At 48.9% G+C, this 22,358-nt stretch overlaps 9 protein-coding genes across 9 annotated transcripts; 3 read left to right on the top strand and 6 right to left on the bottom strand.

Annotated features, from left to right (window-relative positions):
- Positions 1 to 657: 657 nt before the first annotated feature.
- Positions 658 to 3,521, bottom strand: BDW43DRAFT_317962 (glycosyltransferase; the record flags this gene model as incomplete). Its single annotated transcript, XM_032048616.1, has 7 exons — positions 658 to 875; positions 951 to 1,089; positions 1,146 to 1,620; positions 1,672 to 2,439; positions 2,493 to 2,729; positions 2,779 to 3,337; positions 3,386 to 3,521. The coding sequence occupies 7 exons, from the start codon at positions 3,519 to 3,521 to the stop codon at positions 658 to 660; spliced, it is 2,532 nt and encodes an 843-aa protein (XP_031902941.1).
- Positions 3,522 to 4,426: 905 nt separating this feature from the next.
- Positions 4,427 to 5,568, bottom strand: BDW43DRAFT_317961 (DUF3712 domain-containing protein; the record flags this gene model as incomplete). The annotated part of the gene is made up of 4 exons (XM_032048615.1): positions 4,427 to 4,750; positions 4,800 to 4,921; positions 4,981 to 5,399; positions 5,465 to 5,568. The coding sequence occupies 4 exons, from the start codon at positions 5,566 to 5,568 to the stop codon at positions 4,427 to 4,429; spliced, it is 969 nt and encodes a 322-aa protein (XP_031902940.1).
- A 1,568-nt stretch (positions 5,569 to 7,136) lies between these two features.
- On the top strand, positions 7,137 to 8,432 carry BDW43DRAFT_308898 (flavin monoamine oxidase family protein; the record flags this gene model as incomplete). The annotated part of the gene is made up of 1 exon (XM_032046598.1): positions 7,137 to 8,432. One exon carries the CDS (start codon positions 7,137 to 7,139, stop codon positions 8,430 to 8,432), a length of 1,296 nt encoding a protein of 431 aa, XP_031902939.1.
- Positions 8,433 to 9,188: 756 nt separating this feature from the next.
- Positions 9,189 to 10,708, top strand: BDW43DRAFT_298629 (major facilitator superfamily domain-containing protein; the record flags this gene model as incomplete). The annotated part of the gene is made up of 4 exons (XM_032044582.1): positions 9,189 to 9,759; positions 9,822 to 10,072; positions 10,129 to 10,453; positions 10,524 to 10,708. The coding sequence occupies 4 exons, from the start codon at positions 9,189 to 9,191 to the stop codon at positions 10,706 to 10,708; spliced, it is 1,332 nt and encodes a 443-aa protein (XP_031902938.1).
- A 597-nt stretch (positions 10,709 to 11,305) lies between these two features.
- Positions 11,306 to 12,903, top strand: BDW43DRAFT_317957 (endoplasmic reticulum-Golgi intermediate compartment family protein; the record flags this gene model as incomplete). Its single annotated transcript, XM_032048614.1, has 3 exons — positions 11,306 to 11,396; positions 11,489 to 12,064; positions 12,191 to 12,903. The coding sequence occupies 3 exons, from the start codon at positions 11,306 to 11,308 to the stop codon at positions 12,691 to 12,693; spliced, it is 1,170 nt and encodes a 389-aa protein (XP_031902937.1). The 3' UTR covers positions 12,694 to 12,903.
- Position 12,904: 1 nt separating this feature from the next.
- BDW43DRAFT_20616 (uncharacterized protein) lies at positions 12,905 to 15,251 on the bottom strand. The gene is made up of 3 exons (XM_032039204.1): positions 15,131 to 15,251; positions 14,377 to 15,054; positions 12,905 to 14,276 (listed from the first exon to the last, which is right to left on the bottom strand). The coding sequence occupies exons 1-3, from the start codon at positions 15,185 to 15,187 to the stop codon at positions 13,062 to 13,064; spliced, it is 1,950 nt and encodes a 649-aa protein (XP_031902936.1). The 5' UTR covers positions 15,188 to 15,251; the 3' UTR covers positions 12,905 to 13,061.
- A 45-nt stretch (positions 15,252 to 15,296) lies between these two features.
- Positions 15,297 to 17,462, bottom strand: BDW43DRAFT_269172 (RNA polymerase III-inhibiting protein MAF1). The gene is made up of 2 exons (XM_032041191.1): positions 16,992 to 17,462; positions 15,297 to 16,912 (listed from the first exon to the last, which is right to left on the bottom strand). The coding sequence occupies exons 1-2, from the start codon at positions 16,995 to 16,997 to the stop codon at positions 15,929 to 15,931; spliced, it is 990 nt and encodes a 329-aa protein (XP_031902935.1). The 5' UTR covers positions 16,998 to 17,462; the 3' UTR covers positions 15,297 to 15,928.
- On the bottom strand, positions 17,458 to 18,870 carry BDW43DRAFT_269161 (AP-1 complex subunit sigma; the record flags this gene model as incomplete). The annotated part of the gene is made up of 5 exons (XM_032041190.1): positions 17,458 to 17,719; positions 18,068 to 18,342; positions 18,408 to 18,525; positions 18,617 to 18,650; positions 18,707 to 18,870. Coding segments are annotated over 5 exons (624 nt in total), but the record flags the coding sequence as incomplete, so codon positions are not given.
- An 863-nt stretch (positions 18,871 to 19,733) lies between these two features.
- BDW43DRAFT_317955 (oxygenase MpaB family protein) lies at positions 19,734 to 21,730 on the bottom strand (the record flags this gene model as incomplete). Its single annotated transcript, XM_032048613.1, has 3 exons — positions 20,905 to 21,730; positions 20,110 to 20,838; positions 19,734 to 20,039 (listed from the first exon to the last, which is right to left on the bottom strand). Exons 1-3 carry the CDS (start codon positions 21,310 to 21,312, stop codon positions 19,734 to 19,736), a joined length of 1,443 nt encoding a protein of 480 aa, XP_031902933.1. The 5' UTR covers positions 21,313 to 21,730.
- Between the last annotated feature and the right edge of the window lie 628 nt (positions 21,731 to 22,358).

Raw genomic sequence — 22,358 nt, 5'->3', positions numbered from 1 at the left:
GTGCTTTAAACTTTCGCGATAGTTCATGGCAAACGCCAAGTCGGTCTCCGCGCATTCCGATTTCAGGAGGCAATTCAACGAGTCTAAGCTTTAGGAAATGGTGACTTGAGGTTTAATATGTGCCCTCGATTACACATATGTTGAAAAATTTGAAAACTTCAAAGATTACGGGACCAAATCGAGTAATTGGGCCAAAGTAGCAGTTGAATATATTGAAGTTGCAAGGTTAGATCTTCAGCCAACGTTGGTTTTTGGTCGAGCGGAGAAAGCAGAGAATTCCTCACAAAGTAGTTCAACCAGCAATGGCATAGTTTCAGTTCATTTGTATATATGTTTCCTGATAGACGGGATGTCAAAGAATTTCTGGGACGCGGCATACAAGGGTCTCCACATCTAGACAGCTTCAGGCGTCTTCTCTTCGGGATACACGGCTAGCTTAGTAGAGAAGAATCGCACCAAGCATTGAGCATTATCACCAGCCATGATTTGTCACAATTGTCTGAATCGTGCACGGAGATATGGTCAAGAAGGCTATCGACCTGGTCTGCTGGACAGAGTTGACTAACTGATATATACGCACGGCGCTTAAACACAGAGAGCGAACTCCAAAATACGCTTACTGTTTTCTGTTTTATGTGCTATGTACACGCGATGACACTATTTCCATTTAACCCTTCTGTTCCGTGGAGAGTGCCGCTCGAGTTCTTGCCAAGTACGAATCACCCTTTCTCGGTCCTCCGTTGATGCCTGACGGGCTTCTTTGTCCCCTTGCTGTATGCGCAGTAGGACAATTTCCTTTGACTTGCACTCGGAGAATGATTTGCGAATGCTTTTATGGAGTCCATCTAACGGAAATCCCAGCAAGCCCATGACGCCTGCGTAAAGAACATGGTCAGATATGAAGCAAATATGATCATGGAGAGGCAACGGCCTGTTTATAGCATGCGTACCTGCAGCTGGCTTTAAAACCGCACCGCCCAACCCCTTCCCGATTCCCTTAATCAAGCCACTGCTACCGGAAGACCGGAATCCTTCGGCTGGTTGTCTGATAAGCCCGGACACTCCATCATAGAAGCCTTGTGTGAATTCCTAAGCAAATTAACATTGGAACAGTTGGACATAAGTTGTGGGCTCATTTAAAGTACCTTTCGCGCCGCTCGAAACCCAGACTTGAGGCCGGTGACCCTGTGAGGCTCACGCACCGTAGTGTCATGGTACAATCTAGGCGCATTATGGTAACCCTTGGTTAGACTCAGCGTCAGATCAGCAGGAAGAACAATGACAAAATTTAGCGCGTGTTTTGTAAGTCTGGTGACACGCCTTTCAGCTTTGGGAATGAGTTTCATGGAATTCTTTTCCGTACAGAAGGCTTTGATATCGGCCAGACGGCCAGTCTTCTCGTTACCAGCAGATTGCCCTGGTGATTTCGTTGACTTTCTTACACGTTGCGACAGGCTGTGATTCTGCTTGGGAGGGTTCCGTCGAGTGCCTTCAATCATCTGCACAGGAGTGACTGCAATGAGATTGATAATATCGATAACCAGCGCGTAGAATACATCCACCAATGCAGAGAGAGGCTCTCTTGGATCACGACCGGTGTCGTATTCTTGTGACCGATACCTTGGACTGTAAGTAAAAACTGAGGCACGTAATGGGAAACGGTGGGCTTACAATTCCAAACGGCCTGGGCCAATGTGGCCTTCGTCTCGTAACACTGACGCTGCAAATGCACTCAGTTGGAAGCCACAATCACGCACCCACCATACCGCAGGACGGTTCGGACATATTGCGCAACGTAACTTTGCAGGATCAAGGTGCCTATAAAAGCTGCGAACCGCATTCTTCACCCTATCTTCCCGGGAAATGGCTCGGCCTATTTCCTCACATACTGATTTGGTTCGAGGATCCAGCGCTTTTCCGATCGCGTTAGCCAAGCCCTCACTGCTCAATTGTCCGTACGGGATCGGGTCTGGCCCAGCACCGGCACGCGCAACAATCGAACCCCAAAATGCCTGGTCACCAAAGAAAGGAACTATGATCGTTGGGCGTCCAAAGAGCAGCCCGGTGGCAGTGGTGCCAGCTCCACCATGGTGTATAACGCAGGAAACACGCGGAAAAAGCCAGTCATGCGGGCACTGATCCAGAAGGAAGATGTTTCGCGGGATCTCAAGCACTTCACTCCCAAGTCCAGCCCAGCCGGTTGATATCAATGCCCGTTGCCCTGTTTCACAAACGGCATCGAATAGTATATTTGTCAACTTAGATGGGTTTTCAGCAACTATGGAGCCAAATCCAATATAAATTGGGGGATCGTCATCCTCCAGGAAAGCAACTAGATCCTCCGGAGGGGTGTAGTCTGAGGCTCCCGCTAGGAATTGGAATCCACAGATATCGATATTGTCAGACCAGTCTCGAGGTTTTGGAAGCAATTCTGGAGACCTATTGCCGTCAAAAGGATAGTCAGGTATAACGCGGGACAAGTATAGGCATACCAGAGGTAGGTGTATGGAATTTGCAACCGATCCAGCAGCCCAGGCGCGTTGACGGAGTCTAATGGGTCTAGCCCCAACTCCTCCTTGCGTAGGCGGTTTATGAGATCACCAATCCCTTCCCACAACCACACCTCGGCGGCCGTGTAGGAAACCAGGTTTGTGTTGGACGGCTCGGCATTCTGCGCACGAACTTTTACAAGGGGATGGGCGAACGATCGGGTCGCAGACCAAGGCATCCTACACCTAGTCAATATCGGATTCATAAGGGCTGCCATGTAGGACACACGTGAACATCATGTTTAGCGGAACCCCCATTCTCTCTGCGCAGCTAAGATGCGCAAAGCTTGGGGGATTTGCTATAATTGCATCGGCAACAAACGGACCCCTTTCATCACCTGTCTCAAAACATGATCTCCAGCATCCAGAGAATATGGCCCTCATCTCTCGGCGACGTCTCTGAATCACGCCACTACGGAGTGTGTCCCGAATGCCCGGGTTCTTGACCATAAACGCCATGAGTTCTGTCGGATCGCCACCAATATTGAAGAACTCCAACCCTGCATTACTGACACTGTCACGAAATGTTTCATGAGTGGCCAGTCTAACCCTGTGGCCGTGTCGCCGAAGCTCGTTGCCAAGCGCAATAAACGGCTGGATGTCACCACGCGATCCGATTGCCTGGATTACGATGTTCAGATGTAGTGAGAACCTCTCGGGGTCCACCAGTACTGCTTTCGGAGCACCGTCATGAGTTGGTATAGGCTCCGCCCTGCGATATTTTCGTCTCACAATGTCTCGCGGTCGGAAGGTATGTCTACAGACATTGATATCGAGTCGTCCGCCGTCTAAGTGCCCCCGCGCCGAGTTCCTCGAGGCAATAGCCCGATACATACCCGTCACAGCCACATCGGTTTCCAGCCCAGAGACTCGAAAGTCTGTATGACTGTCGACTTTATGCCTCTGTGATGAATGTCTCCCCTTTAGCTCACTTCCCGTAGTACTTCTGCGGACAGTTGCCGACTCGTTCATTCTTTTAGCCTTTCTTCTTCTTCTTCTTTCTTTTCCCTTTGTTGTCCTTGCCATACTCAATACACCAAAAATCATAAGACAAAAGATAAATAATATCCTACTGCAACCGACCACAACAGCAGTTGTTGCTATCAAAAGGGAAGTAAAGCCAAAAATCAAGATATTGAGCATCTTGGAGAATTTTGGCTCTCCATACGGCGGCTCTCCATACGCAATTATAACAAAAGGTGCTACGTCTCAGACTTCATGGCACCATAATGCTTGAGGAGCCAAGCCCTAGCCGGACTCCTCGGATGCATTTTCAACTGTTTCCCATGCGCCACCTGCCAAGATACTTCAGATGTCCACTAACTATTGCATCACTATTAATAATCCGCCATGATGCTGTTTAGTTCGACCATTTACCACGCTCTAGTGATTTATCCATTTATCTGGATTAATCGCCAAGAAGTGAAGGCAGCTCAGCTATACATCCGCGGCTCCGGTGCTGTCGGAGCAGGGGTTAACAACACTACAGCGTAAATCTTTACGCAGGACAAAGGCGAAGGTGAAGCTACGGCGTTGCAGTGAGAAGAAATTTCTGTAAATATCAGTGCTCTGCTGATGTTTTCGCACAAGTTCGTGCTGTATTCTATATGAGAACACAGTCCCCGAAAGGCAGAAGTGGAAATAGGAGATTTTCGATATGGGATTTCTGGTTTGGATCCGGCCTTCGCTAAGAAACATTCAAGTTGTTCATCTATATACGGCAGGAAGTGGAAAACAGCCATGCGGCCTTAGTAATCATGTAAACACGCTTTTTGTGCATATAAAGTTTCTCATGATACTCATTCGCGTATTACCAGGCATGCAAGGAAAGCATCGCATTGTTTTGAACTCAGGGTGTACAATATCAGTATTATACCTCAAAGCACTCCTTTAACAAGATCCCAAAATGTATCGCCCAAAGTCTTTTTTAAATCCACCTGTACGGTGAGGTTATTGGCCGCTATAGCCTTCGAAAAATATGGGATAACCTGACCGTCATAGACGCTCGACCCCTCTGAAGCCGCGATGTCGACTGGCAAGATCCACCTCTCCCCGTTCTTCAGAATAATTTCCGCCAAGACAGTGGCATCCACGTTGGCTTCTATAGGGATAGTATTCTGGCCCGGGCGGAGCATCAAGTTGGACAGGTAACACTTGCCAATTGCGGTCCCATAGGCGGATAGGTCCATTGTTATGTTCCCCTAGAGTTGAAAGTTAGCGAGTAGGGTTGCGTCTTGCAGAGCTACGTACTAATGAAATTGTTATTACAGATGCGTTGGGGATCAGAACCTCTCCTTCAACGTTTATTCTGCGGGCCTCGAACTTGGTCATATGTAAGTCTAACAGCTTGAATCCACGGAGCCTGTTAAAGCCTGTATCCTATCAGTATGTTTCGGTAAGGAAAGGCCAGGATAATCAGCTGCGTGTGTACCCTTCAGATGGACTGTCTTATCATATGTCACGGTTATCTTAGGGAGGCCTCCCTCCCTCAAGGCAGGTTTGCCATGGACATGTAACGGAACCACATTCTTGATCATGAAATCCGTTACCAATGTCTCAAACTCTTCTTGATCAGTCGGATAGAGGCGCTGGTCTACGGACACCGTCGCATTATCTCGCGCCTTGAGCCCCGGTATTTGCAGAGCTGCGAAGGCGCTTGCCGCTTCTGGACGGCTCACCTGAGCTTTGAATCCATGAATGGTTGGGTGAAAGGAACTCTTCGTTCCAATAATCTGTTTTGCCTTTAGGTGAAACGAGCCCGGTGTGGGATTGCTTATGACCATTGATGTGATATCAAGTGTGGAATCATTGATACCAGCCCGTGCGATTTTCGGATAAAGGACGTAGATTCTGTTAGGGCAATCACAGTCGATCAGTTAACTTTGACAATCATAATGTACCATGGCCAAGCGTACAAAGGAAGGGCAACGACAAGTACGACTGCGACAAGTGCGATGCAATGTGCCCACCACCATTTCTTGAAGTGACTAATCATGCGACTTTTGATACTAGGCCGCATGTTGGGATAATGACCGGCGTTCTCACCTGCTTTTGGCCAGCCATGTATCATATTAGGTAAAGCTTTGTGTGTCTCATGTGTAGAGTGCTTTTAATCTTAGTTAAAACCGAGGCAACATTGCACTACGAAAAAAGTGCTAAAAAAAAAAAAAAAAAAAAGAAAGAAAAACAGGTTGCGCGTCGGATCCCTTCGACCTTGCTTACACATTTCGAGACCTCTGGCCTCGTTGATCTTCGAGCCATCCTCGGACTCCGTAGAATATTCTGGTGTCCGGTGCAGCCACTTTCTTCGGTACCGAACTCGCTAACTGTAATTATCTTTAACCGTTCTGGAGGGTCAAGTCCCACCTGGTTATAATATCTCAGACATCCGAACGTCTCGGCCCGAAGTGGGCCCAGTGATTTTCTATGTTCCGGGCACATGATTGGCAGCTTACCAACTCCCTATCCAGTTAGAGGATGCGCCATTAGGTCGAAAGTCCCCAGAACGTTAATTCTGTTTTTGGGAACTACCACTATGATCGGCAGATCCGTAGAACAATCTGTGAGCTAATCTTGGCCTGAAGATCTTGTTTAGAATTCGGCAAGGTAAACGAGAAATACACTGCAAATAGCCAATGGGATCTAGAAATCAGCCAGGGATTCTGTCTTAGCCTGTTCCAACGAAGCCCATCAGGCAGCAGAGCTAGAAAGGAGCAAATCGACACCTACGAGAGGAATGGATCTACGAGTGTGTACCAGGAGGGAATTTGGATCAGCTAGCCTTGTACTCAGTACAACGTACAGTTTGCCCAGTCTGTAATTTCGACGTTCGGCTCTAAAAAGAGATTTTGAGAAAGTATGCATGTTTCCACCTCCTAATAGTATACTGTGTCCATTCGCGTTTTTGTGATAGAGGCGTGCTATGCTCCGAAATTAATCGTGCCTAATTCTGCATAAACCAAAAAAACTCTAATCTCTTAAACTAGAATACCGGTTTCCCATAGCTTCGATATTGATCCACAGGATGGGAGGGTTAAGGATCGTCGAAACCCATCCGATATACCATGGTATTCAGATAAGATAAGGGGCTACTTCTATTTAGTACTAGTATATGCAAGAATAGCAACTAATGGAATGAAACGCTGATCTTCAGGGGGCACCGGGCCACTGGATTTCACTAGGTGGACCTCGTGCTTCTCAGAGCTAAAGCTCCCGGGATGAAAAGATGTGCGAAAGACCGCGCTATAGCTCTAGTAAACACCGTAGTATCATCATATATCTTTAGATAGTGGGACCATGCTGGTGCTCCACCGGAAACTTCAATTATTCGCATTATGCTTTCCAGTAGTACGAAGGCTAGTGTGAAAGAAAGTTGCCCAGGGAGCCACACAACACGGAATCACAGTGATGTTGCTTTCCGCACTCTAAATCCATGATATTAGTCTCCTCAGTCGATCAGGCCCCGAAGGGGATTAAGCTGATACTAGGAGAACACACTTATAAAAGCTCTGGGGGCAACCGTACTGGAAGATGCATTATTCTTGAATCCAAGACTTCAATTCAATCCCCGCGCCGAACATTGCAATCATGAAGGAACTCTTTGATGTTGCTGTTATTGGGGCCGGCTTGGCTGGCATCCTTGCTGCCCGCGATCTGAGCCAGAAAGGCCATTCCGTGGTTCTCCTTGAGGGACGTGACCGAATCGGCGGGAGAACCTATACGACTGAGGCCTTCGGTGATCAGGTAGAGCTCGGAGGTACCTATGTACACTGGACGCATCCTACCATCTGGCATGAGTTACAGCGCCATGACATTTCAATTTTGCCGCCTCTCAATTCAGAAAAGACCTACTGGTTGGCAGATGGCTCCGTACACTCTGGTACTGCTGCTGAGTACTTCGAGACGGTCAATCCGCTTATGATGCAACTGGTTGGCGATGCCCGCGAAAAATTCCCGGCTCCATTCCAAGTCACCAATACCACTGAATCCGACGAACAGTCGATTCAGGATCGTATCCAATCGATGAAGCTATCCACTTATGAATCCGATGTCTTGAAAGGTACCATGTCAGGTCTCGTTCACTCTTATAGTGAACAGGGTATTGCGCAGCTCCTACAGGGTGTTTCTGGAACCTTTGGAGATTATAGTGGCTTCTTCGAGACGGCCAGCTTCTGGCATTTAGTGGGGGGTACTAAACGCCTGGCTGACGCGATTATGGCCGAGTCCTCAGCTACAGTACGCCTATCGACACCAATCCAATCGATTTCAGACAACGGATCTCACCCAACAGTAACAACACGCTCCGGTGAGAAGATTAATGCCCGGTTTGTTATTACCGCACTACCGATAAATACTCTTGGAGACGTGACTATTACCCCGGAACTGCCCGAAGCAGCGCGGATCATGATCGAGGAAAAGAATCCTGTGGTGGCAAGCAAGATCTATGTACGAGTGAAAGGCGAAATAGAGCCATTCATAGCTTTTGCTCCCGCTGGAAAGCACCCGATCAATTCGGCGCGAGTTGAGAAGCGCCACGATGGCGACACACTTATCATGTGTATCTGTTCGGATGCCGCCGCTATTAAAGCGGATGATCATGATGCAGTGGAAGCGGCCCTGCGGGCTTTTGTTCCGGACATCAAGGTCGTCGACACAGCTAGCTATGACTGGGCAGCCGATGAGTTTTCCCAGGGTGGCTGGGGATGGTATCGGCCCGGTATGTTAACAGAGGCTGCACCTCTGATGCGGCAGCCCCACGGCCGGATTTATTTTGCAGGCAGTGATATCGCTTCCCTCGGCGCCGGCTTCATCGAGGGTGCCATGCAGACGGCGGTTGTCGCCGCTCGTGAGGTTGCTGCCGCACTGGCCAAGGAAAAGGCCTAACTCGACCGTCCTCTCTCCAGTTGTGAAGCACCTAGCGCAGCTGCCAAACAGTATATTATCTTGATTTTGGTCAGAAAAACGCAAGCTTCTCAAATTCTGGGGTCATATGTACAATGCTTTCCATATTGTCTTAACCAGTTGTCAGACTTCCCAATCTTGTCTCACATTCATGTACCATTCTCCTGTGTACATACTGTGCCCAAATGAGGTTGCCGTCTACATCGTTCTATCCCGCTGGGTCTTTCTAATAATTAGTTTCCTTCGAAATTGTTTTGGTATCTTATAGGAATGTACTTGGGCTGAAAATCTGAACTCGACGACCATCCTTTGGTAGAGAGCTCGCATTTTTTTTAAAGACCTACTGAATGCCCAGGTGAACATACCAATGTATGATGGGACAAGAGACACAACTATTATGGTTGAGGGGCTTGAGCGCTTGTGTCCTCCGAACTCAATACTAGATTACTGGCCGGAAGACTGATGATGAACAGCTACCCCAGATACTTCTGCCAAAACCATAACGCGGGGTTTGAGTTAAAGTCAAATAAGCCGCGGATCCGGATCGGTAGTACCTCTGGAATTGTGGGGGTAGTCAAACTAATCTATTCCTCTCTCTCGTATCCTCCCCAGCTATAAGATGGGCTCTTAGGGTCTACTATATTCGTGAAAAAAGTGAGTTACCTTCGCGTTGTTTTATCAAGAGCTGGGCAGCAAACTATCCTTGATCTGTTCATCTCCTATATACTTACTTATACGATGTCCACAGAGAGCAAGAGAGGTGAAAAGGTAGAACCTCAAGCAAACCACCATCACCTTGAATTCGTCCCCAGGGATGAGGAAGAAGGTGCTTTCGATGAGGCAGCTACTGAGAACGTTGAAAACTTCCCGGATGGTGGTATCCAAGCCTGGCGCACTGTCCTAGGAGGATTCTTGTCTTTCATTGCTAGTATCGGCTTTCTGAGTGGAGCCTCTGTTTTCCAGAGCTACTTCAAGACTACTGTCTTGCCTAATTCTAGCTCATCTGATATTGCCTGGATCGGCAGCGTCCAGATCTGGGGCTGTTTCTTCTTCGGAATGTGGTCTGGGAGGCTGTCTGATAGATATGGACCCGCTCTGCCTCTCGCAGGAGGAACATTCTTCTTGGTTTTCGGCAATATCATGTCCTCTATCTCAACCAAGTACTATCAATTCTTACTCTCCCAGGGATTTTGCGTCTCGCTTGGGATGGGTCTTATATTTACTCCAGCATTGGCTGCTCAGTCCCAATGGTTCTTAAAACGCCGTGGGTTTGTCGTTGGCCTCGTTATGTCTGGCCAGATGGTTGGAGGTATGTCATTCTATCACTGAACTATGGAACCACTTGTGACTTAATTCTTTTCTAAATTCCAGGTATAATTTGGCCGGTTCTAGCGAACAGACTTCTTAATTTTGAGGGCGTGTCATTCGGCTGGACTCTGCGCATTATCGGCTTCATGCAGTTAGCTATAATGGGTGCTGCTACAGTACTTGTTCAGCATCGATTCACTCACCACACACAGGAACATGAAACCCTACCTATACGACGATACTTTACTGATCGTCGAACGATACTGCTCACCATTGCAATTTTCGTTATGGATTTAGGTCTTTACGTCCCATGGGTTAGTAGCTAGCCACAAGCTAGTAATCATGATCATTGACTAATAGTATCCTCAAGTTTTACATTAGTCCATATGCTATCCAGCTGGAAGCATCGCCAAGCCTAGGATTTTATGACGCAGCGATCTTGAATGGTGGCGGCTTTTTAGGCTGCTACGCCTTAGGCATAATTGCCGACTCTGGTCTAGGCTTTTTAAATTCCCTTGTAGTGGCCACTCTTGCCTGTGCCACTGTTGCCTTTGCGTGGATTGGTTGCCAAAGTAGTGCAGGTGTGATAGTATGGGCAATAGTGTATGGAATTGCCTCTGGTGCGCTTCAAGCAATCTTTTCGCCCTGTATCTCCGCGTTGGCGCCGACACCAGAAGCCATTGGCTCTTGGAACGGTGAGTACTCCTGCTGCCGGTGCCTTTTGATATACAACACTGACGCATGAGCCACTTTCTTTCACAAAAGGAATTTGCATCACCATTGCCTCGTTCGCAGTCCTAGCAACAGGCCCAATTGCGGGAAAACTGCTTGAAAATACTGGAGGGGCTGATTACTTGACGATGCAATTGTTCACAGGTATCTCCTTGGCCCTCTCAGGTGTGTTGTTTATGGCCACTCGACTGTGGCTTTCCGGGAGTGTGCGTATTTGATGAAGTCAGGTTCCCCATAAACTACTCTCGCAAAGGTCTTGCTTTTCGCATTCTCAAGCAGGCGTCAGGCTTTTGGGCTCTTCCGGGTTGTTTTTCCTTTACCATATTCAATGTTTATCTCGTCTTATTTCGAAGACACGTTGTAGCCGCCAGTCCAATCAAGGCCACTCGAGATGTAGCAGCCCAGTTACAGTTGAATACTTCTTATACTAGCAGATGAGTTTGAATACAAAATGTAAACACGTAATCTACGAAAAGTACAAATTCCGGTGCGTAAAAAACCATATAATTGGATATTCAAGGGAATGGACAGGAGCCATCGCAATTTCCTACTATACAGAACTACATAAAAACAATTTATATAAGGTTGTCCGTGATAAAAGGTAGATCAGATAAGATCTCCGGTTAAGCAACGAATTGAAATACTTGGCCTCAAGCGCTCCGCCTCCATTGTTTTCCGCCGACCATTCAATTCAATTTCCTTTCTTCAACACCCCGATCCCGGCCCAAATTGGCGCCCATTCATCTACCATTCTCTTCCTTTTTCGTTCATGCCTTGATCTACTAGATTTATCAAGCCCCCCATACAGATTCGTCATGAATGGCTTCGCAACGCGTGGCCTCGACGAGGATGCGTTCGGAGAGAAGTCCGGGCTGCAGGCTGGCCTGAAGACATTCGATGCATTTCGTACGTCTGAATGAAACCAAAGAATCCCAAAGAGAATCATAAAAAAAAAATTTACTAGAAAAGCCCTCCTAACGTAAACACGCACATTCTAGCCAAAACCAAACCCTCCTACACAGCTCCCTCCCGGCGAGGCGGCCAATGGACCGTCCTAATCCTCCTCATCTGCACCGTCTTCTCCCTCTCCGAATTCAAAACCTGGTTCAAGGGCTCCGAAAACCACCACTTCAGCGTCGAAAAGGGCGTCTCACATGACCTCCAGCTGAACCTCGACGTCGTCGTCCAGATGCCCTGCGACGCGCTCCACGTCAACATCCAAGATGCTTCCGGCGACCGGATTCTGGCCGGTGAGCTTCTGAAGAAGGATCCCACGAGCTGGAAGCTCTGGATGGACAAGCGCAATTCCGATCATGAGTATCAAACGCTTAGTCAGGAGGATGCGAGTAGACTCGAGGCGCAGGAGGAGGACGCCCAAGTCGGACATGTGCTTGGTGAGGTGCGGAGGAATCCGAGGAGGAAGTTCCCCAAGGGCCCGAAGCTGAGGTGGGGGGAGAAGGCCGATTCTTGTCGGATTTATGGGAGTCTGGAGGGGAATAAGGTGCAGGGGGATTTTCATATTACGGCCCGTGGACATGGGTATAGGGATATGGGGGGACATTTGGACCATGGGAGTATGTTTTCTTCTTTCTTTGCTTTCCTTCTTTTATTGATTGCTTTTTTTTTGGTATTATCGTGTTTTCGATTTGTGCTGCAATAGCATGGTATGGTATGATATGCTAACCTCGATATTCCCTCAGCCTTCAACTTCTCCCACATGATCACCGAACTCTCCTTCGGCCCTCACTACCCAACCCTCCTCAACCCCCTTGACAAAACAATCGCAACCACCGAATCCCACTACTACAAGTACCAATACTTCCTCTCCGTCGTCCCCACCATCTACTCCAAGGGCCACCAAGCCGCCCTAGACAGCACCCTCAGCTCCAAGCCCTTGCACTCCAAAAACGTCATCTTCACAAACCAGTACGCGGCCACTAGCCAAGCCGCCGAGCTCCCCGAATCTCCCTACTACATACCCGGCATCTTCTTCAAGTATAACATCGAGCCGATCCTGCTGATGATCAGTGAGGAGCGGGGTAGTTTCTTGTCGCTGTTGATACGCCTCGTTAACACCGTTTCTGGGGTGATGGTTACTGGGGGGTGGGTTTATCAGATTGCGGGGTGGGCTGGGGAGCTTGTTAGGAGGAAGAGGAGGGGACGGTCGGAGGGAGTGCTGGATGGGAAGTTGGCGGAGGAGTAGATGGTTTCTTTTTTGGTTTTGGTTTTGGTTATGGTTTTAGATTTGAATTTAATTGGTGTTTTGCGTTCGTTGATTAGGGTTATGGGGTGTTTATTTAGTAAACGTTGGTTTTTGGTAGCTTAGATAGCTGGGCTGTTTTATGTATATTGTTGTGGTTTTACTTTATTAAATAGTAGATATCAGTACAGCCATCGAGGAAAAGATAAGATGAAAGAAAGATATGAAGGATAAAGAATCATCAATTGGGATATCATATCTACGCACCCGCCGTACTCCAGCCAACCACATTCCCGCGAACATGAACATAACCTTGAGCCTTCACATGAACAATAGATGGAAAGATAGCAGTTTAGCAATGAGATGTAGCTCTAAATCTCGAAAATCTCGCCCATTCCCACGCCGGCTCCCTCCGCTCCAGCCCGGCTGTCGACCAGATCCAATCGCCAGCCATGCCAGTCCTTGAGCTTTTTCTTGATCTCGCGGACCCACTCGACACGCTTGCGTGCTTCTTCCTCGGCCTGGGCACGTGCGAATTCTGCCTCGTCGAATTCGTCGTCCAAGTTCTCCTCAGATAGGAGCTCAAGACTTCCCCGTGCAGCAGCGGGGTGCGGCTTGTTCGAGACCGCGTGCCCTTTGTTGCCATAGCTGTTACCTCCGGTGAATGCCGCGAAGCCACTAGACAAGACGGTCGAGAAGGAGGAGTGTTGTCGCATGCTGCGTCGGCGAGCGTGTTCGGGGGCTCCGCCGACGAGGTCGACATCATCGAATGTGTTAGCAGCCTGGTTGGCGTTCGACGAGTAAGAGAGAGTCGATTCGTGGTCGCCGGTAAGTTCCTGACGTCTTTCCTTCCAGACTCCTCGACGGAGGTCAAAAATCTCGCCTTCCAGGTCACGAATCCGGCGCTCGAGCCGGGACCGTTCTTCATCCTCGAGCTCGTCGATGCCGTCATCATCGGCACCCTCAGCATGGCGCTTGCGAAGGGTCTCCTGCTCCTCCTTCAGTCGGAGATTTTCATTTTCAGCGCTCGCTAGTCGACCTCGTAGCAGGGCTACTTCTTGTTCGGTCTTCTCGCTCTCACGCAGTCGCGCTTGGTGTCGTGTCTCAGACTCTTTGTGGAGGTTGCCCATTGCTTCAATCTTCTTCTCTAGAGTTTCAATCTTCTTCTCTGATTCCGTCTTGCCCTGCTTCGCCTCCGCGAGTTCCCGTTCCAGGTTCTTGATATGGGTTTCCGTAGAGGTCTTATCCACCCCTTCTTTGACGGCCTTCTCCGACGCACGAGTCAAGGCACTCTTAGTATCAGCAAGTTCACGCTGCGTGCTCTCAAGCACAGCTTCACTGCCAGACAACTTCTCCTCCAGTGCCTTAATCTGCTCCTCATGAGCACTCCCAGCCGTAGCCTGATCCGTAAGCTGAGCACGCAAATTTGAAATCTCCAGCTCCATCGCCTCAATAGTCGCAGACTTCGACTCAAGCTGCTGCACAAGATCGGCAGGGGGCGACTCCGCCGAAGCCGGCGAAGCAGCACTCCGATGCGTCTTCTGCAAATGCGAGTTCTGCCTCTGCAGCGACGCAATCTCCGCTTTCTAATAACATAACCATCAGTACCAACACCACCAAACCCCAAATTTAAAAAAAAAAAAAGATATAAAAAATAAAGGAAAGGAAAGGAAAGAAGAAACTCACCAACCCCTCAACCTCCCCCACCACCACCTCAGCCTTCTCCAACTTCCCCCTCAACTCCACAACATCAACACTCGCCTCCCGCATATCCTCCAACTGCTCCTCCGTCTTCTTCCACCGTCCCATCACCTCCTCAAGCTCCTTCTCCAACCGCCGATTCTCCCTCTCCACCTCCTCAATCCGCCCCGCCTGCTTCCGATAAACCTCATGCACGGACTCCCCATCCGCCGTCAACGGCGGCAGAGCAGGCGACTTAAGCATCGCAGAAGGCGAAGGCGACGCACTCCCCTGCGAAACAGACCCCTTCCGAAACGAAGACGACCTCATCTTCGACTGGATCGACAGCGAAGGCTGCCGGCCGTGGCCGTGTTTCGCAGGCTGCGGCGAGACACCTGCGTCGAGCGATGCGGGTGTAGGTGTTGTGTTCTCATCCTGTTCTTGGGTGGGAGGTGTAGGTTGTGACTTGGCGGTGTCGGTGTCGGTGTCTTTTGTGTCCTTTGTGTCTTCTACCCTTGCTGGTGTTGGTGTTGGCTCTTCTTCGTGTTGTTGTTGTTGGTTTTCGGTCGCAGTTTCAGTTTCGGGGGTGGGTTCTTTCGGGGAATCTCCTTTGCTGGTGGTAGGTGTTTCAGAGACGGAGGCTTTCTTGTTTGCTTTTTTCTTCTGCTTTTGGAGTTGGGCGACCTGGTATTTTCGTTAGTTGTCGTTTTTCTTTTGAGTCCGGGTTGGCTTGCTAAGTATTGGGCTGGGCTGGACGTACTCTTTTTTTGGCGGCGGCCAGCTTCTCGGCCTTTGTGCGCTCCTCTTCGTCGGTCATTTTGTTTGCTGTATAGTGGATGGGATGCGTAGGAGGGTAAGTAAGGTAGGCAGGTAAGTAGGTGTGTGGGTTGGTGCTGTTTGTTGTATTTGCTTGATTGTACAGTATGGGAACGGACAGCTTTCCCCGATGGAGCACGGGCCACCTTGCTTATGGTCCCTACTTTGCAGCCTCAAGACAATGTGTATGTCTATTGGGTTTTCCTATTGTGGGTATGTGTTTTAATTTTAGAAATTTATGGTGTGCTTTTTGAGGAAATGGGGGGATGTACTGGATTGCTCCCTTTCTTCGCCTTTATCTTTAGCCTTTCTTGGACTTCTGTTGTTATCATTGTGGGTTTACCATGAGATTTGCTCCACAATAGGACCACGACTCAGTCGCTAGGTAGATATGCTTCCAAATCACATTATCAGTCCATTGGGTTAAGATTCATAAGTACAAGAACGGCAAGTATAGCACGCAATGTCAACGCCCTCGGCGCGCCACAACGAATTGGGTATGCAGCGCAAAATCAACAAAACCAACACAACAACGACTTCAGCAGGAGCGGCCTATTATCATCCCTGCCGGTCACCGAACGCCTCCAACCCTAAGTAGATGCGGTAAAAGAAGTTATAAAAGAACAAAGCAAGACTTGGAAACTATTCATATGGAACTGAAGAAGAAAAAGGGAGTGACAGCCGAAGATTAAAAGGTAAGGCAGGGAAGCCAATAGCAAGTCGTAACAAGTTGAATCGTAATTTAAACCTCCATCGAGTCGGCTATCTCCTCACTCATGGCACGAACCGTGCCCTTGCTGCCGGATCTGGATCGGAACTCCTCGTCGCTGAGCACGTAGTTGTCGTATTCATCGACAACAGGTCGGGTTGGCTTGCCGGCGTGGTCTTGGTCGGAATCGCTCTCGTCTTCCAGTTGGATACCTTCGCCGAGCCAGTAGCGAGCTCGCTTGCTTGATCCGAGATCCGGTGTCAGATAACCGTCGTCGTATGTCCTCTTTGCTGTCGGTGTGGCGAGTCCTTCACTGGGTGTATGACTCAGGATCGGGATTGCTCGAAGGTAGAGGTAGCAAACACGCTTCCGAATACGGTTAAAAAAGAAGTAATGTAGACTCCAGATCGCTCCGTCGTCTGCATCGGACGGATCTTCTTCCGGGGAATAAGTGTAGATAGAACACTCCTTCAGCGATAGCTGCTCATCAATGATCCGCCACATTCTTGGACCCCACGTAGCGGAAGCCCCAGCGTTGTAGGACCCGGAGATTGTAACCGGGGACGGAGGCGCAAGATCGATGGCTTCTCGCGGCCGAAGATTGAATAATGTAGTATCGATCGTATTCATCACCCTTTTGAGATTCCTTTCACGATGGAAGTCGGACGGGCGCAGCACATGAGAGAAGTCGTAGTCCGGGTGGCTTGCATTGAGCGTTGCGATCAAGTAGGCAAATGTCCTCCGGCTCGAATGGTCGCTCAGGGGCCCGAAGGGACTAGACCGCGATAGGTTGAGCGAGGCAGCAGCGTCCGACGCATTCGGTGGTGACAGGGATGCGGACAGGCGAAGAACAGACTCATACTGTGCCTCGAGTGATTGTTCGATGTTCTTGTACAATTTACGGTCGGCGCGTGCGGCCTTTGTCGTGTAAAGGTCGCAACCTCCAAGGATATGGCAATCGGCGGTATCGAAGTTCAGGGAACTCGTAACGTCCTCGATCTCGGGAAGGGGAAGAAACTAGCGAAAGTTATATGTTAGTATGACTGAAATTACTTGTGAAGATCATAGGATCCCGGTAGAGATATGGAATTCCAACCTTCATCTTTGACAATAACGGTCAAGATCGCGACCGATATATCGAAAGCGCAAGTAGGGAACGCAGACGATCAACACTCTGGAAAAGGCAGAAGGGGTGCTTCTTGCGTCAACCAGCAGGACTAGGGATCAGCGGTATCCTTGGCGATGATAAGGCAGCGTCCACGTCGGTTGCAACGTAGCCGATCGGAGATAAGAGGTTGTGAGTTGGCCACTGGCGTAGTGACTCGTTTGGCGGATATTCAATAGACAACAAGTGAGTGGTTTGAATAATTCACGGCCTAATAGCCATGGCACAGCAGGTGATATGAAAGTAGCGATGGGAAGAGGCCCAGGGAGGGAAACTGGGGGATGGAGTTTATCATACGGCAATTGGGGGCCTTGCCTTTTGGGTGAGTTGCGCGTTGCGCCGGGTGGGGGTCACGTGTGAGCCCCGTCGGCCAGTGATATCATCCACCTACCTCACGGGGGGGGGGGGGGAACTCGGGTCTTGGGACACCCAAACATTGGGAATCCTTTCCTTGGTTGCGGCAATTGAAAAGAATCCATGTGGTATAATTAATTAGTCTGTCGTCAACAGGGTAGAAAACAACGCCTATGTACGTCCAACGCCAATATGTCCTCCCAAAAGTCCCTAAAGCGGAAATCCAAATATAGTAACACAGGAACGCTCCAGTTGCCGAACGGGAAAAGCCGCTACATAATCTTCGTAACCACATCTTCCTCAACCTAGAAGGGGGCAAACCATATTAGCCTCGATGGACGAACCGGTCAAAGGAGGATCGGAACGCACGAGATGAGTAAACGACCGCGGTGGCAAAAAGGGATTGCAGGAAAACAATTGGGTTATATAGTAAACGTGGAGCGAGACAGCAACGCGCGAGAATATATACCACAAGCCCAAGAAACCAGGAGGGGGGCAGCAAACAGAACCAAGCATAAGAATGGTCACACTTTAAAGTAGCATAGACAGTGCCCTGAGGATAAGTACGAATCGTATCCGATCGCAGTCCCCTCAGACCCCCTGTCCTCATTTATGCGGAACTTCCAAGCAGTATACAGCGGTCAGTAACTCACCTCCATATCTTCGAGACTGTCCTGTTGACTGATGCATCGGAGAACATTCTTCTTGCTGCTCTCCTGCATCTCTCCCGCCAACAGCAACTCATCTAGGATGAAGTATGCCTTCTGGAAGTTGAATATGATGTCCAGCTCGCAGACATTGCCGTAGTACTTATCCATCTGCTCGACGTAACGGTGCACGATTTCAAGGGAGATCAGCTCGTTATCGGTAGATGCGCATCCGGCGATGAAGAACAGGGAGGCATAACGGCGGTAGACGACCTTGGAGTCTGAAAGATAGATATATCGGGTTAGGGGGGGCTGTGAGATGGCAGGTCTGTAGCTGGTTCCGTACCCTTATACTCGAGAAAGTTGCACATCCTTGTCCGACGGGACAGGACGAGTTGAGTCACATCCTTGATGATTTTGGCCTTCTCCTTTGGGGAAAGAGTTGTGAACCATTTGGCCAGGCGCTGGAAGAAAGAATTTAGTCAGTCCCCAGCCGAACTTCCGGACCGGTCAAGGAAAAAAAAAAAGTTAGGTGGGCCACGAGGGTACACGAACCACTTTGCCCTGACGGGAGAGGAGAATCAAGTAGCTAGATGGGGAATATTAGCGCATTCGCTGTGCCAGTAAGTGGCGAGTCAAGCTCACTTAATTGCCATTGTGTGCGGTGTGATCTGGATGGTGATGGGAAGAGAAGAGGCCACGATAAGGAGTTGTGGAGGGAAAGCAACAACTCGCAGAGCTTCTGGAGGAATTGTTTTGCACGGGCCGCGCGGAGGGGGTTTTTTGACGGTGCTGTTTCTCTCTCCCTCCCTCCCATTTTTCTCTCTGTCTGCCCCGCTCTGTCAGGAACAACTTCACCCTCCCTCTGATAGTAATTTTCCACCTGGCCTTTTAAGACACTTTTAATTTAGTTAATTTTTTTTTCTAATCCTATTAAATGGGTTCTTCGGAGAATAATTGAGAACTGGTGCTTCCCACACTCACAATTCCTGACCTCGGCTCAACCCTACCACAACAACAATAAAATAATATACTAATCATACATAATACGCTACTACATTCGTCCTCCATAGTATCCTTCGAATTATACTCAAAACTTGAATCATACCTTTTTTTCTCCGCCAAGCGATACATTCCCGGTAGTTTCCCGCCAAGCTTTCCAGCAAGTGCAAAAACCCTGTCGCAACGATTGGTTCAACAAACAACTGAAACTTGCGCCTCATTTTAATCATTCTTCTAAATTCGGTGTGCAGCGTTTTGACTTGAAGTACTTTGTCATCACCAGACGCAATCCAACAGAATTCCATGCTTCTATTGGTCCGAGACTTTCAAAACAGTATACCTATCCAAGTTCACATACTCCAGCTATTGAACTCAAAAGGTCAAAGCCCGCACAGATGCCGAGTATATGCCAACGCTAGAAATGTATTTTGAGGCGTGTTCTCTAGAGTTGGCTATTTGGTGCAGGGTGATAGCAATTACTAGTGGTAAGTGGGGTGGAGGGGTTATCCTTGTATCACCGCCTGGTCGAGAATTATATTTCATCACCAGGGTTTTATAACATACAGTATAAAAGACAACCAACACTCCTTTACTATACATCCCTGTACGCTGTACCCTAACCCCCCCCCCCTACTCAACCACCGAGTCATGTAAAGCCCCTCATGTCTGCCTAGATAGCCAAGCCTCGCGTTCTTTCATGCACCCACAATCCACTTTTGATCACACACCCAGCCATTAGTGCCCCCACTAGAGTAACAATAACGACACACAATATTTCAAAATACCCCATATCTGTAAGATCGTACAAAGTGGATTGAAGATACAGGGGATACTGGCCCGTCTTCCAAGCCCTGTCTCCTTTGTCCGAGCAGCACCTTTCCCTTCCGGTGGTCTTGCCCATTCGAGGGATATGCTTAAAGTCGAAACGGGTGCGTTCTCGTAGTACTATTCCCTGATACAAGAGATCTCGGGAGAGCTATGCGTACAAATTAGTATACCTTAAGTGAGTTGTTTCACTTGGTCAGATCTGGATAAGTGTAACATACCTGAATCATGTACTCATCGAAGCGAGGAACCATCCGTTGCAACCAGGCAAGCCCCCGGACAAGAGCACAATAGCCTGCGAACATCAATTGATGTAGAGCCCCGGGCTTCCCGAGCTCAAGTTCATCGCAGATCTCGTCTCCGTTGATCCACCGACTACCAGCTTCGATGAACTTCCTTGAGACATGGAACGGCGCAGGAAGGTTCGCTACGCATTCGACAAAGTTATAAGCGACCACGCGCGATGTCTCCGTGGTGTGTAGCTCGTGCGCTATCATACTCTCCATTGTACACTTGCCCTTCTCTACCGACTCGAAGTATGATGTTGGCGTCCCGAGAAGGTAACCAAGGTATCGGAATAGGGCGATGTAATCTTTGAGCTCATCGGGGGATGGGGAAATTCCAAGCCTCGGCAATTGGAGCCACATCGGGTTGCAGGAGAAGGTACTAATGGAGTGAATGCTATCTAGGGCATTCACGGGGACACCGTGCCGGTCGATGTCGAAGTAATCGGGCTTTGTTCGACATAGATGTAAGATGCGTTGTCTGACAGACGAATGGAGGAGTCGGACTCGAACAGTTGCAACATGTCCTTCGCCTCCCGGTTGGATGGCAGCAAGGTCAGAGGTCACTTGAATCAACCATTGGAAGGTCTCTAGTAATCGCTTCAGCAACATACGGGTCGAGAAACTACCGGTTCGGACAAGGACTTCCACTACGCCGGAGGCTGCCTAGAAGTTCAGAGTTAGTCTCACAGACCTAAGCATAAATCACGTTGAACAGGGAAGAAGTCTCACGGAGTTTTCCGCTACGAATCCCTGTAATGCGAAACCAACAAGGTTGGCAATCATATATCGATGGAAGAACCGTTGACCTCGCTCGAGCTGCTCCCAATCAACCCAGTCCGGGACTGTGTGGGTTTCATTCCAGAACCGTGTTAGAACCTCGTCCTCCCCGTGGCGATCTCGGAGGATAGTGTAGAGATCTCCTGAGGGTGGACTCGTCCCGTTTGCTTTGCTCTGATCAACCAAAGAAGATCGTATGGATTGAAGTCTCTCCAGAGCAGCAGCGCCCAAAGTGTCATATTGCTGACGCAGTGACTCTGTCTTTTCCATAGAGAGATGGTCGCTCGTAAAAGCAAACGAGTAGCCCCATTTGCTGATATGATCACTGGAGTTCAAGTAAGAGGGAGGAGCAATGTTCATTTCGTCCGTAAATCAAGTTAGTTCTTGATGCGAAGTTGAAGGCAAGATCCATCATCTTATATGTTTCTACCCTGCTACAGAATCACGACAGCCGCTACGACTAGCACAGATGGCAAGGTTCAGACAATCTTCAGCTGAGTTTACCCAGTCCGTCCTCCCCTTTCCCCAGGAGAACAGAGAGTATCTGGCCTGCCTCCACATTTGTCAGGCCTTCGGTGTCTGAATTGCATCGTGTGACGGATGCAAGATTGTCATTCCGAGGCTGTTCTAGGCCTTAGAGGGAAATTATACAAGAGAGATATTGGTGGCAAGGACCTTGAAGCCCAATGAATGATGTGGAACTGTGAGCACGGATCAGGTGTGATATTGCTACATCATGGAGCACGGTGGGGATGATGGTGAGTATCTTGGATTGAAGGATGGGCTATGTGATAGAGATCCCAAAAAAAGAAAGTATATCTATATGCAAGAATACGTGGCTGGTGCCATTCCCTCGGAACGGATGCAGACCATGCCTCGTTCTTTCAGGCGCGCTAAATCCATTAATTCTGGAGCCATCCCCAATTGGCCAGGGATCGGCCCATCGGACTTCATATCCGTGAGACCTATGTTTCGATACATCGAATACTCAGTTCTGGGCAACGAATAGAATTCCAGATACAGTTCGAATGACGAACCATGATCAGCATAGGTAAGATGGTGCCGATTCAAAGATCAATAGCTTGTGGCTCCCAGCCCCCGTGGCGAAGAATATCGGCGGCTATCTTGTGACGATCAGTGATCACGGACTAATTCAGTTTCTTTATCTCGTCTGCAGGCATCAGAATTAGGTAACAAGCACTTCGTAAAGCTCATCGCTGAAGTAACCCGAGGCTAAATTGGCCCTCTTTTTGGACGAAAGTGTGAATTTGGTGACAAGAGAAGTAAGCTAGATGAGATGCTTGCATCACAGTCACAGTACTTAAAGGGCGCTAGCAATGGACAGGGTACTTCCTTGTTCCCTACTCCTATTCTTCAGAAGTTGTAAACCAGAGTGTCCATTAGAT

This window comes from Aspergillus alliaceus, assembly GCF_009176365.1.
Source record: "Aspergillus alliaceus strain CBS 536.65 unplaced genomic scaffold BDW43scaffold_10, whole genome shotgun sequence".
NCBI classification, from domain to species: Eukaryota; Fungi; Ascomycota; class Eurotiomycetes; order Eurotiales; family Aspergillaceae; genus Aspergillus; species Aspergillus alliaceus.
The sequence above is the reverse complement of the archived record's forward strand: the minus strand, read 5'-3'. Positions and strand labels throughout refer to the sequence as shown.